At 61.7% G+C, this 13,085-nt stretch overlaps 1 protein-coding gene across 1 annotated transcript in view; it reads left to right on the plus strand.

The window, feature by feature from the left end:
• Nucleotides 1–13,085, plus strand: part of Ptprn2 (protein tyrosine phosphatase receptor type N2) — a 565,071-nt gene that overhangs the window by 518,451 nt on the left and 33,535 nt on the right. Inside the window, exons 15-17 of the mRNA XM_071605349.1 lie at nt 414–561; nt 6,896–6,969; nt 12,477–12,554. Of these exons, the coding sequence (XP_071461450.1) occupies nt 414–561; nt 6,896–6,969; nt 12,477–12,554 (300 nt within the window). The remainder of the gene's footprint in view (nt 1–413; nt 562–6,895; nt 6,970–12,476; nt 12,555–13,085) is intronic.

The following is a 13,085-nucleotide window of genomic DNA, read 5'->3' on the forward strand; positions in this document are numbered from 1 at the left end:
GTCCAGGCCCGGCTGTCTTGCAGATGTGCAGACCTCTGCCCTCAGCCTTGGCATCTCTCCTTGCTACTTGGCACAGCCACCACCCATGACACACGGGTCCCATGCCTGTCCTTCCCTGCCCCCGGTGAGCACTCTCCCCCCCACCCTGCCTGCTTGAGCCCATCTCCCTGGGTCGTAGGTGTGGCTTCGCACCCCCTTGGCTGGCTGGTCACATGTGGCCAGGACGGTCGTCCATCTTCCCCAGCAGTTCCTCTAGCTCCAGAGCAGGCTGTGTGGCCCTCGTGGTGGGCACCTCCCGGCAGCCTGGAAGTCACGGGGAGCGTGCTGTCCTGCCTCAGCAGGCCGGCCTCTCCTGGCCACACCTGGCCCGGGCAGCTGCTGCGCACGGGCTCCTGACGCTCTGCTCCTTCCAGGCCTACATGGAGGACCACCTGAAGAACAAGCACCGGCTGGAGAAGGAGTGGGACGCGCTGTGCGCCTACCAGGCGGAGCCCAGCAGCTCCCTGGTGGCCCAGAGGGAGGAGAACCTGCCCAAGAACCGCTCGCTGGCAGTGCTGACCTGTACGTACCCAGCTGGGGGCCCTGCGGGGGTGAGGGGCAGGTGACACAAGCAGGCTGCATGCTCCCGAGGCCACATTGGGCCCCGTCCCTGTGGTCTGAGAGCCCACCCCTCTTACCAACCTGCAGACATGCGCCCACTGAGGACCAGTGCCCTGTGCCCCGTAGCTGTCCCCAGCCAGGCAGCTCAGAGACAGCTCCCCCTTTAACCCCGTGGCAGGGTCCTAAAGCCGTGGGTTGGGGCACACGGCCAGCAAGAAAGGCGTGGGCAGAGGCCCGAGCCTGCTCTCAGGGCCTGCTGCATCTGCACCTGGATCCCACTGGGCAGTGGCAGCACCCGGCACAGCACCTGGGCATCCTGGGCACTCACGGTTGTGTCCATCACAGCCTTCGGCCTCGCGGTGGCTGCAGTGGAGGTCCCTGAGCACCTGCTCTCCACCAGGAGTCACTGTGTGGGGGAGGGGTGGCCTCACGGACACGCGCGGGCCCTGGGGTGTGCTGCCCAGGGAGGTTTGGGGCTAGATTGGCTCTTGGACCCTCCAACGGGGGCAGAGGGGCCGGGGCTCAGAGGCCAGTGTCCAGAGGTGAGCACGCTGGGGTCAGGTCTTGAGCGGGAGCAGCCTCAACACAAGACGTCCTCCCTAGGTGCACGCCATCCCCAGTGGCCACAGGAGGACCAGGGACTCTACCTTACCAGGTCCCAACCAGAGTGAGGCTGAGGAGGGAAGGCCTCCCGTAGTGCCTGGACGGACCTGTGCTGCCTTCCTGGGGTCCTGGCATCAGGGCCGTGCCCTGGACCCTTAGCCAGGCAGGGGAGGCGGAGCCAGGCAGGGGAGGCGGAGCCAGGCAGGGGGAGGCGGAGCCAGGCGGGGGAGGCGGAGCCAGGCGGGGGAGGCGGAGCCAGGCAGGGGAGGCCTGCTCAGTTGGTCCCCCCAGCAGCTGGGGGGTCTGCTGGCTCCTCCTTCAGAGGACCTCACATCAGGCTTCCCAGCAGAGGTGGCCCCAGGGTCTACCCGCTTGTGTCCCCCCCCATCCTGCTTTGTGGCTCTGCACTTGTCCTGGGGGAGCAGGCCCTCAGCCAGCTCTATGACTCAGGCCTTCCGACACCCGGAGAGTCCGCCTGCTCCCAGCCACAGTGCACCCCCGCTCTGCGTCGGCCTGTCAGCTCCTTCTCTGTGGCTTCCTCGGGCTCCCTCGGTGCTGCAGCCCTCCTGTCCCCGCCTGTGTGCAGCTCGGAGCAGGCGTCCCACTCAGGGTCCCCGGTGCCAGAGCGAGGGGCAGCTCTCGAGGCTGCTCCCTCTGGGACTGGCGCTCTCACCCCGAGGTTCGAGTGTGAGGCGCAGTGGGCACGTCTCCATGGTGATCATGCTGGGTTGCCTTCGCTGGAGTGGGGGTCTCTCCTGTAAGAACGGCTGGTGCTCCAGGACCCCAGGCGCCACCCCCACCCCTTCCTCCCTCCGCCCCCGGGTCTTGCCATCTGCTCATCTTACACATTTCTCACGTCTTCAAGTCACTCCGTTGGCCCCTCTGCCCACCGTCCCTCCACGCCAGCCAGGACCTCTCTGTGGGCCTCCCATGGTGCAGAGCTGAGCCGCACCCACTAGGCCTCAAGGACGCTGCCAGGAGCTCACCCAGCGTCCGCAGCCAGGCGCCCGGCCACCCGCCCCGCCATCCTCCTGCAGCCTGTGTGCTTGGGCACATGCAGAGCTGCGGCTGGAGGATGAGCCTCCTGCCCCAGGGCAGAGGTCCCCAGAGGGCGCACGCCTGTGCAGCCCAGTGCCAGCCCCCCTACTCCTGCGGGGTCGCCCTCCAGGCCTGGCAGGGTACCCACACCACCTGTTACCAGCACCCTGAAGCTGCAGGCTGAAGCCTGTGCCCAGGTCCCCCGCAGTGCACCTGGGCTCACCCCGGGCACGCTCCGCGCCACGTGACGCTGGTGAGTTTGTTTGAGGCTGAACTGTTTCAAAGCTCTAGGCACCAAGACGCCAAAACTCGCTGCTGCATCTCTGGAATGCACACAGCCTCCTCTGTGGTGCACCACGCAGGATGTGGCCCCCGAGCAGCCGTGCCGCTGACCACCCTGTGGCTTGTCCCAGGCTCCAGATCTGCAGTCACGCCTGCTTAGCGCCTCAGACTTGAAACAAATGTGGCATGTTGATGTGTTCCTGTGCCTCAGCTACGGCGGGTCCAGCAAAGGTTTTCCTGTGTCATTGGCTGGAATCCCTGGGCCGGCACTAACCACTGGCTTTTGAGGGTGAGCAATCTCAGGCTGCCTCTCCGCAGCATGTCAGACCATCATGGACCCATGAAATTGGAGAAGGAGCCTGTGGTCACGGGTGCTGATGTCTCCACTGAAGACTCAGCTGCGACCCTCCAGAAGCAGCCTTTCAGCCCGTCACAGATGTCCCCACACTGCAGACCCACGCCATCGAAAGAAAGAATGTGCAGCCAGCAGCACAAAAGGTGTGATCTAAATCTTAACAGAAAATTGAGACCGCTGCAGAGCCCAGGAGGACACAGCCCACCACTCGGTCAAAGAAGCCCCCCGTGCCGAGTGCCAGCTCCGTGAGCCCTGCAGATAGATGCCTTGTGTTTCCCACAGCAGGGCCAAGGAAGGCATCTCCCAGTGAGGTGGGGCGTGGCCCCCTGTCCACCTACTCAGGAGGAGCCTGGGAAAACCTCCTTAGAGGCCCGTGAAGAGGGGCTTGGGCGGGACCAGGACAATTCCAGATCCCAAGTCCATTGATGGCCACACTCCAGGAACCCCCTCAGCGCCTGGCATGGCCACCACCTGCCCCTGGCCCAGGTAGCTCGTGAGAATGGCTTCCCATTGCTGACCAGCCAGGGTGCCGTGCTCACACCTTGCCAGTCCAACAGCCTGTTCAGGGCCCAGTCCCCGAACGCAGGCTGCCTGCCAGCTGCAGGCACCTTTGCCATGACGGTCCTGAGGTGAGTGTTGTCCTGCCTTTTGGAAGACAAATCTGAGGCTTTGAATACCAAATAATTTGCCCAAATGTCACCTGGTGAGCAAGTGGCAGGGCCAGAGCTCACGCCCTGAGTTCTGCTGCTGAGGGCACGCTGTCACCAAGGACCTCTCTGGATCTTCCTGGGCCTTGTCTCCTCCAGGGTAAAATGGGAATGTCCCCATTTCATGGGTGGAGCAGAGCTGCAGTGAGCAGGTGACAGGTCGAAGCTGTGTGTGGAGAGACGGGACACGGGACCCTCGTGCCAGCCTTGACGAAGGCACGGAGGCCTGCTTGTACCTCAGGAGGGTGGGCCGGGGCTCAGAGGCCCCCCACCATGGACCTGCACTGCGGGTCCTTTGAGGGCAGCACCACGCAGCGGGCCCAGGCCAGTGCAGGAGGAGGCAGCCAGGCGAACTCCACCCGCTCCTGCCCCTGGGCTCCTGGAGAAGGTGCGAAGAGCCCGCCCGCTCAGCCCGGCGTCCGCAGCCCGCCCTCGGGTCCAGGGCCGTCCCTGCCTTGCACTTCATTCGCTCCCGGGGGTGGGGGGGAGACATGTTGCTCGGCAAACAGGAGGGAATCGCCTTGAGCCAGCCGGGCAGAGCGGAGACCCGTGGGGACTTCCCCTCCTACCTGCCATCGACCTCCCTCACTAGACTTCGCGCTCTGGGAGCCCGTCTTGGGATGCTCAGAACTCAAGGTGACCGTGTCCTTGGCCTCTATGGCACCTCTTAAGACACGACCAGGGAAAACAAGTCACAGATGGTGCAGAGATTCTCCCCCAGACGGAGCCTGGGCTGGCCAAGCCACGGCTTTGCCCCATACACCAATCCCCCGTCCTGAGCTTGGCCAGCGTGGCCCCGGCCCTTCCAGGTCTATGTGTCTCCAAGTAGCCCAATACCGAAGCAAAATCCCCTCACCGTCAACCTGGAAGCAACGTGCTGCGCGACCACACACACCACGCGGTGGGAGGCCTCCCTGCCCTGCCCCAGCCCACACTCTGGAGGGGCTCCTGAGGGCACAGGGTCCATGGCGCTCTCTGCGATGGCGCCCTCCGTCCGCACCCAGGTGTAGCTCACAGACTTGGGCATCACCTCCTCAGTTTTCAGAGGAGACTCTCCCACGGTGCTCACAGGCCGGGCCAGCAGAGGCAGCGCGTGGCATCTCCATGGCTCCCAGGCCAGTGCGCTGTCCCTTGGCAAGAGGCACCACGGCACTTGGGCCGGCAGTGGCTGAGCCTCTCGGCCCCAGGCAGGGCCCGTGTCTGCCCCACTCCATGCTCAGGCCTCTGAGGTCAGGAGATGGCGAGCTGTGGCTTTTTCTTCCTGGTCACCAGTCCCTCTTGACCCTGCTCTCAAGTCTCTCAGTTGGGAGCGGTTCCCAGTGTCCAGAGCACAAGTGCCTAAAATTGTGCTGAAATTTGCCAGGACCGTCATGGCAAAGGTACCTGCAGCTGGCAGGCAGCCTGCGTTTGGGGACTGGGCCCTGAACCAGTCTGTTGATTGGCAAGATGTGAGCACGGCGCCCTGCTGGTCAGTAGTAGGAAGCCATTCTCACGAGCTACCTGGACCAGGGGCAGGTGGCGGCCACACAGGGTGCTGAGGGGGTTCCTGGACTTGGGATCTGGAATTGTCCTTGTCCCGCCCACGCCCCTCTTTACCTGGAAGGCTGCCTTGCAGCACAGACCTCCTAAGTAGGTGGACAGGTGGCCACAAGTGCCTAAATCGTGTGTTAAAAATGCTTACAGTGAGGCCCAGGCGACCCGGAACCCTCTGGAAACAGCTAGAAGCCAGGCTCCCCGTTCCAGAGCTCTGTGAGCTGCAGTGGTCAGGCCCCCTGAGCAGAGTGAGCACGGCTGGTACCTTGCAGGCCCCGTGGACCTGGGCTTCTGGAACCTGGTGTGGGCGGTGCTCATGGCATGTTAGGGTGTCCGAGTGGACCAGCTCTTCCTGGTCGGCGTCGTTTCTGTTCTCTGATGCTGCGGATTTCCGCCCTCTCGGGAATACGCTTGTGCAGGAGGGCCGTGGAGTCATGGGCTGGGAACTGGGTCGTGCCTCCGCTGAAGGCCGCTGCGGGGGGCCGGGGCAGCTCCGAGGCAGAGCCCTGGCTGGGCTCCCCAACACCCTACAAACAGCTGCAGCCACAGCTTGGCCACACCATCCCGTCACACCCACCCTCGCGACATTCCACGACGTTGGCCACACGTAAATAGGTGTATATAAATGTGACGTGTGACATCTCTCAGTGTTCCTTGTCCAATTTGTCTCCATGGAAAAGTGCCCCTAGTTGGACGTCATGGCTGATGGGCGACTCTGGCCCACCAGGCCCGTCCCCCGACCCCCGACATCGCCGGCCAAGTTCAGCCCGTCGGGACTCTCACCTTTCCCAAGCCCTGAGATGTTATTTTTAAAGCATTAGGTAAATTTATCTCCGAGAGAAATGAAAGAAACACCAGTGACAGTGAAGTCCCCAAGCCTGTGCCGCCTGCGCGGCCCGTGGCGGGAGGCCTCCCCTCCTGCAGGAAGGGGCCCCCCGCGAGTCTGGGGGAACAAGCCTGAGTCTGAGCAAGCTCTCAGTCGCGGGGGACCCAGTGGCCAAGGATGCTGCGTGTCCCCGAGGGACTCACCCGGGAGCAAGAGCGGAGCCGCTGGCCGTGCCCCCAGCTGCCCCTCATGGAGGACGAGGGGATTTGAGGCTCCACCCCGGGCCCTGGCCAGGCCAGCGCACACACCTCCCACTGCTCCCTGCACCTTCCCTGGGGCCACGCCTCGCAGCTCCTGGAGTCAGGCAGAGGGGTCCGTCCAGAGCCAGACTGAGGCAGGGACGCACTCACCCGGGATGCGCTCTCCTGGTCAGCCCCAGGAACGGTTGCCGGCTCTGGCCCTCATCAGGCAAGGCCTCTGCCTGTGCAGAGCTCATGTCCACCCGAGGCTCCCCGGGCGTCTCTGTTTCCTCCCTATCATCTGCATTTCCTGTGGCTCTCACTCTCCCCTTGAAACTAAATTCCAGTCATCTCAGGGATTTAGCCACTTGTCAACTACGAGACTCTATCTTGGATGGTGGCCTGTTGATTGATATCCACGGGTGCATCGTCCTCCATGCGTCGGCGTGTGTCTGCTCTTTACGGCAGGGCTGTGAAGGCAGGGGGGGGCGTCCCTGCATCCGAGGGGCAGAGGGCGGCTCTGTTCTGCCCTCCGAGGGCTGGGCCACGGGGTCATCCTGGAGGATCGGAAGGAAAGACTCCACTGAGGAGTGCTCAAGGCTGGCGCTGACCCTGGACTGGAGCTGGGGTGGTGTGAGCCTAGATGGGTCCCCCACGCCCCTGGACGAAGCACTGGGCCAGCTCCCAACCACCTCTCATGGGTTTCTTGCAGATGACCACTCCAGGATCCTGCTGAAACCGGAAAACAGTCACAGCAACTCGGACTACATCAACGCCAGCCCCATTGTAAGTACACGGCCCAGAGCACGGGTCAGCGGCTCTCCTCTGTGGGCGAGAAAGTTCAGCTTCAAGAGGGTTCGCAGTGCCTGCCCTGGCTGGTGACCAGGGACTGGCTTGGGCCAGGCGCACCAGCTGCCTCGAGTCTGAGTGGACCTGGTGCTCGGCGGGCGACAGGCCGTAGTTGGGAGGGTGCTACAGTGGAACCCACACTGCAGTGGCTCCTGCCCCCGGCAGTCGCCTCCCCCAGGTGCCGTTTCCCTGACTCCTGGGAGACGGAAACCCAGGTACCAACCTGCCTCCCTTTAACATGGAGGCCCCGAGGCCTTGCTGCAGCAGGCTTGCTGCCTGGGGTGGTCGGGTGTCTGGGGTCTTTGAATACAAAGCAGGTGCCTGCGGCTGTGCCTCCCGGCAGCTGTTGGAGGAGAGGGGAGTGGAGGCTTGGGCCTGGGGAGGATGGCAGGAGGCAGTGCTGCTCCAGCCCCAGGCCTCCCTGACTTCAGAGGGGCTCTCCTCCTGGAGCCTCTTTGGCTCTGGGCACCGCCCACCCCAGTGCTGTCCCTGGCTCAGGCTCGGCAGAGAGCAGGCAGCTGGCACAGGGAAGTGGAGGCCAGCTGGGGGTGAGCAGGGGAGGCTGGGGCGGGCTTCCCTGGGCCTCAGCTGCCTGCAGAGCCAAGGTGGGGAGGGCAGGTGGGGATGGAGGGACCAGGCCTGTGGAGCCAGGGGCTGGGAGGGGTGCAGAGAGGGGCCGGGATTCCGTGTGGACTTGGACAGCTGGTGCACTGACCCCTTCCCACAGCTTTCCTTGGTGTCGGTCTAAGGGACACATCAGTCATTTCTGAAATCCCAGGTTTGCAGCCACCGAACACAGGGCCTACAGAACACACTGTGTCTGACGGGGTCAGGATACCCAGGACCCAGCGTGCCGGCCAGCCCTAGGGCCACAAACGCACCGAGTCCTAGATCCTGTGGCCCTTCAGCAGGAGATGACACGTGGTGGCGTCCCTTGGCCGGCATCCTCCCTGCCCGGGCTGCCCCCTGTAGCACCTCTGGGGGGCAGTTCAGCCCCTGCTGTGCAGCTGCCGGTCCCGCCTCCTGCCCCCTCACACCCACACAGTGCACAAACTCAGCTTTGAAAAGTGAGGGGGCTGGGGTGTGGCGCAGTGGCAGAGCGCTTGCCTTGCACACGTGAGGCACAGGATTTGATCCTCAGCACCACATAAATAAAGATATTGCGCACACCTACAAGTAAAATAAAAAATTATATTTAAAGAAAAGTGACTTGGAGGAGCGGCTGCTCCAGGTACTCCGTCTGTGCAGAGGGGGCTGTGAGGCCCAGGCCTCACACAGGTGTGACGTGTGGCGGGGCCTGTCTCCTGCACGGGGCCCGTCCCCTGGGTCTTCCCAGCAAGACTGATTCTGAGTCTCTAGTCAGAGCCCACTGGCTGGCCACTCTTGTCCCCCGAGCAGAACCCCGTGCCCCGTGAGGCAGGCCTGTGAGTGCTGGGTCCTGCCCAGGGTGATGGGCAGCACTGTTGGTGGATGAAGAGAGGGAGGATCCGGGCCCTGCCTGTTGTGGTCCCTCTCCTGGAATGACCAGACAGAAAGGCCAGGCAAAGCCCTTCCCCAGTCCAAGAGGTGCGGGTCCCTGCCGGGCTGTGGGACTCTCGGCATGTCAGGGTGCCCCGGCTGGAGGTCCGTCTCCCGTGGGCGCTGCTGGGTGCAGTGGCCACAGCAGGGCAGGACCTGGATGGTTTCCTGCTCACGTGCTGAGGGGTGGGGGTGCATCCTGCGGTTCCTCGGCCTGGGCAGTGCAGATTCAGGGTGACCTTCCCAGCTGCTGGCCAGGGGCTAGGTCAGAAGGGACACCAGGGGAGAGACGGGATCTGGGCACCTCGTGGCTTTCCCTTTGCTTTATAGTGCGAGTCTTTTCTCAAATTTGGTTGTGAGAGGGGACTCGGAAATCCCCGCCTCCCCTTCTCTCTGAATACCCGCGGCCCAGGATGGCCTTCCCAGCAGCCTCTTGAATACCCGCGGCCCAGGATGGCCTTCCCAGCAGCCTCTGAGTGAGAAGCAGCTGCACGACCTGCCGTGTCGGACCATGACCGTCACACCTGCCGTGTTGGCACTCGGTCCTCACACGCTCCAGCCACGCCAGTCTGCCTTTAGAGGGGTCCTGGAAGTCCACGGGAGCCGTGTCCCCTAGGCAGTCAGGGAGACCCACGGGCTCCATTTAAGAACTTGGGCAGACTGAGGGTGTCACCTGTGGACAGTGGCACAGGCAGAGCCTGTGGGTTAGTGACCAGGACGAGCCCGCGGTGCCAGCCACAGGGACAGCTCAGCCTCATCCTGGTTCCACTGTTTGGGAAAGGCGGAACATGGCCTGGTGTTTGATTGGCAGGCACCTGGGGACAGGGCGGCTGCCCAGGAGGGACGGCAGGGCAGGTGTCCTGAGTGTCCTGAGGAGGTGGCCAAGCATGGCTCAGAAAGTCCCCACAGCCAGCACCTGTGGGCGGTGGTGGCTCACCCTCGTACTCACTTTAACAACTTGACGCCTGAGGCCAGTGTGAAGACTGCTCAAGGTCGGCCTCCCTCCCCAGAGCCTGCCGTCTGGACACCTGCCAATTCAGGCTGTGCCAGGCCGGGGTGTGGCTCGATGGCAGAGCACCCTGGCTCAATCCCCTGCACCACAGAAGAAGGAATAGCAGAGAGGGAGGAGGAGGTCTGAGATCCGCGGTGACCTAGGAGCGCAGGGAGGCCCAGGTGCCGGCACGCTCTCCCTGAAGGACTCCTGAGACGTTGGTGCAGGCCGAGGAGGCCAGGTGGCACTCTCGCTTCTGGTGAGCTCTTGGGGCTCAGAACCTGGGTCTCCTCCTAAAGGCAGTTTTTCTTGGAGGCTGAAAGTTACTGGGGAGGGACTTCTGGGTTTCAAGCAGCCTGGGCTTCTTCAAGGTGAAGCCACCTGACGCTCGCCTCACGCGGGTGTGTCCCAGCCCCCGCACACCACCGGGTTGTTTGCAAGCATCCCTTTAGGGGACACCTTTCGTGTCCCGTTTCACGTGACATCTTCCCAAGAAGCAGTCTACCAGGGACAACGGACCCAACAGATGGCGTTCCTCCTTCTGGGGGAAAACAGTACAAGCAAAATCACACTGTCATTTGTGCCTGGGTCCTGCCGCCCTCCAGCTACCACTTAAATGTGGGTTAATGGACACCAGCCTCTCTGGGCCAGCTCGTCACCACAGAAGCTCTGGCCAGGGAAGTGCTTCCAGTGGCCCAGACTCTCAGCACCACTGCCATCACGGGGACAGGGTCCTCCCACCCAAAGGGGCTCACAGGACGTGCAGGCACGTCTCTGGCTTGCCATGCAGACACACACATGTCTACCTGGGACCTGGGCTGAAGGGCACCTGGAGGTCATTCCGTCCCGCCTCCCCCCTCCCCATCACCCACCCGGTGACACAGAGACTGAGGTCCAGAGGCATGACAGACTTCCCAGGGTCACACAGTGGCATGGGACACCAAGATATATCACAGAGAGACAGAGAATGTGAGAAGGAAGGAGGGAGGGCCAGGCGCACAGAGCAGAGGTGGCCCGAGTAGACTCTGTTGTGTCCAGGCCAGCAGAGAGGCAGGAGGACAGCATGGCCCTGGCCTCACTGAGGGTCAGCGCTCACAGAGGCGTCCTGCCACCTTCCAGTCTGCGTTGGCGAGTGCACCTCACCAATGTGACCTGTGCCCTGGCACCTCCCGGAGCAGCCCGAGGCCCGAGCTGTGAGGCCCGACTTGCGGCCAGGCCCCATGCACTTGCCCGTGTCCCTGGATTCCACGGCTCTGTCCAGGGCACCTAAGCAGGTGATGGTTTAAGGAATTTTAAAACTCAGCAGTTAAGACCTGTCACAAGGCTGGCGTATCTGCCCTCTGGGACCCTGGCAGCGTGTCATCGGGGCCAGGGCCCTCGCATTTTGAAGCAGCAGCATTGTTGGTTTGAATGCTCATGATCCACATGTGCTGCTGCCGAGGCGCTCCGGGCAGGGCCGTCCCGAGGGGGAGGTGGGTCTTCCTTCTTACACGAACCTGTGCACAGCGGGGAGACGGGGTCTCCGTAAATAGTCACCGCAGCAAATGCACATTTTAAAAATCAAAACTAAACATTTGTCACTGAAACGTTGTAATTGGGGCTTTCAGTGAGAGTACCATAATCTACCTGCGTGGTGTATGTTGTGGTGAATTTCAAAACAATGTCCACTTTCACTAGAGACCATTAAACTAGACGCGGGGAAGCTCCTCGCTCCAGCCTCCTGCCGCATGGTTCTGTCCAGGTGGGAGGATGGCATCGGCTCCCTGGGCTCGCCCCGGGTGGACACACCCTCCCTGCCCAGGCCTGCGGGTCTCCCGCGGAGCCGTGTGTAAGGTGGCGGCTGGGTCCACCACCGACCTTGCGTGTGGCCTCAGAGCACATGTGGTTAAGACGTCCTCATTTTTCACTCTGCTGAGAAATGTGTTCCTGGCCGTTATCTTGAAATACAGAGCATCTCAGATCTTTCGTCAGCCCCAAGCCCAGAGAGCAGGAGCTCGGCCAGCCGTGGGGGTCTGCAGGCAGCACAGTGTCCAGAGCCCCCCCGAGCTGGTCTCCAGGCCCCTGGAGGGGTGCTGGAACCTGGGGAGCACGACAGCCAGTGCCCCCGTCCTCCGCAGGCGGCAGGGCTGGCGGCTGAGCGGAGCCTCTGACCACCCTGCACTTGCCTCTGTCCCACTGGCCTCCCAGGGCTCCATCCTCAGGCTATTTCCTGTCCCCTGCACACCAGTCTTTGAGTGAAATGTCATAACGAAGGTCGTTTAAGCCAAATTCCCCACGGGGGCTAGCACAAGGGTGTGGACCAATCAGCTAGCCAGGAAGACCTCGGCCCCATTCTCCGTTCTCAGCCCGTCGTCTGCTGGAAAGAGAAGAGAAATGGCCCTCTGAGGTTGGCCCAGTCATGATGCCCCCCAGCAAGGCCCCGGCCAAGCTGACCAGCCCGGCCTAAGCCCCCTTTTCAGGATGAGCAGAAACAAGCCCCCAGGGCACGCACTAACTCCTTGAGAGAAGCCACTGCAGCTCTGGCCCCCGGCGAGTCTGTCCCTGGGGGCTGGACATGGAGAGTCCTGCTTGGGGCTAAGGCCTGACCCCTCTGCAGCCCACCACCTGGGTCCTAACAGGCGGCTCACAGCCCCATGGGGTACAGGAAGATCCTCCACACGCACCCGTGAGGACGTGCTGTGTCGCTGGGACAAAGGGCTTGCCCTGGTCTCCTTGGGCACTGGGCCCCCGTTTCTGTGACCTGCTCTTGTAACCTCAGTCAGGTGTAAGAAGGCATCTTGGCTGTGGTTTCTGAGTCTGCTGGAACTCAGGTGCCCACTGGGATCTGTGAACAGTGGTGGGGGTCACACCATGGGGCACAGACGCCCCCAGCGAGGCTCGGCCTCTGGACGCTTCTGACCTGTGGCTGACCGTCTTGTGTGCCTTGTCTCCACAGATGGATCATGACCCGAGGAATCCTGCCTACATCGCCACCCAAGGACCCCTGCCCGCCACTGTGGCCGACTTCTGGCAGGTGACTCTCTTTTTTTTTACCTAAAATGTTTTTTAAAACGAGATCTAAATAGATTGGTTGTGAATAATGCCTTGAATTCAGATAAGCCCATTCAAACTTACTAAAGGATGTTCACTAAACGTTACTTGATTTCAGAATTTATGAGTTCTTTGATATTTTTATCATTAATCTCTTTTCAAATTTAGTATCAAAATTCACCTTGAGAGATTCAGTGCCTAGAGATCTTTAGTTTTTAGCCACTTTATAATGTCATTTTATAAAATATAAAGAAATGAAATTAACACATTTTAATCATAATCATACTTAGTTCAATTATAATTACACAGTTATGTGGTTTATTGTGACGTATTTGTTTTTTGTGTTGATGTTCTGTTTTTCCTGATTGGTTGCACTCATTTCACTGTACACAAATGCAGCACAGCCTTTCACTTCTCTGGGTGTGCACGATGCAGAGTCCCCAGTTGGACAGTCATATGTGTTCCTAGGGTGATGATGTCCACCCCCTTCCACCACCTGACCTCCCCACCCCCT

This window comes from Marmota flaviventris, chromosome 1 (genome assembly GCF_047511675.1).
Source record: "Marmota flaviventris isolate mMarFla1 chromosome 1, mMarFla1.hap1, whole genome shotgun sequence".
Lineage (NCBI taxonomy): Eukaryota > Metazoa > Chordata > Mammalia > Rodentia > Sciuridae > Marmota > Marmota flaviventris.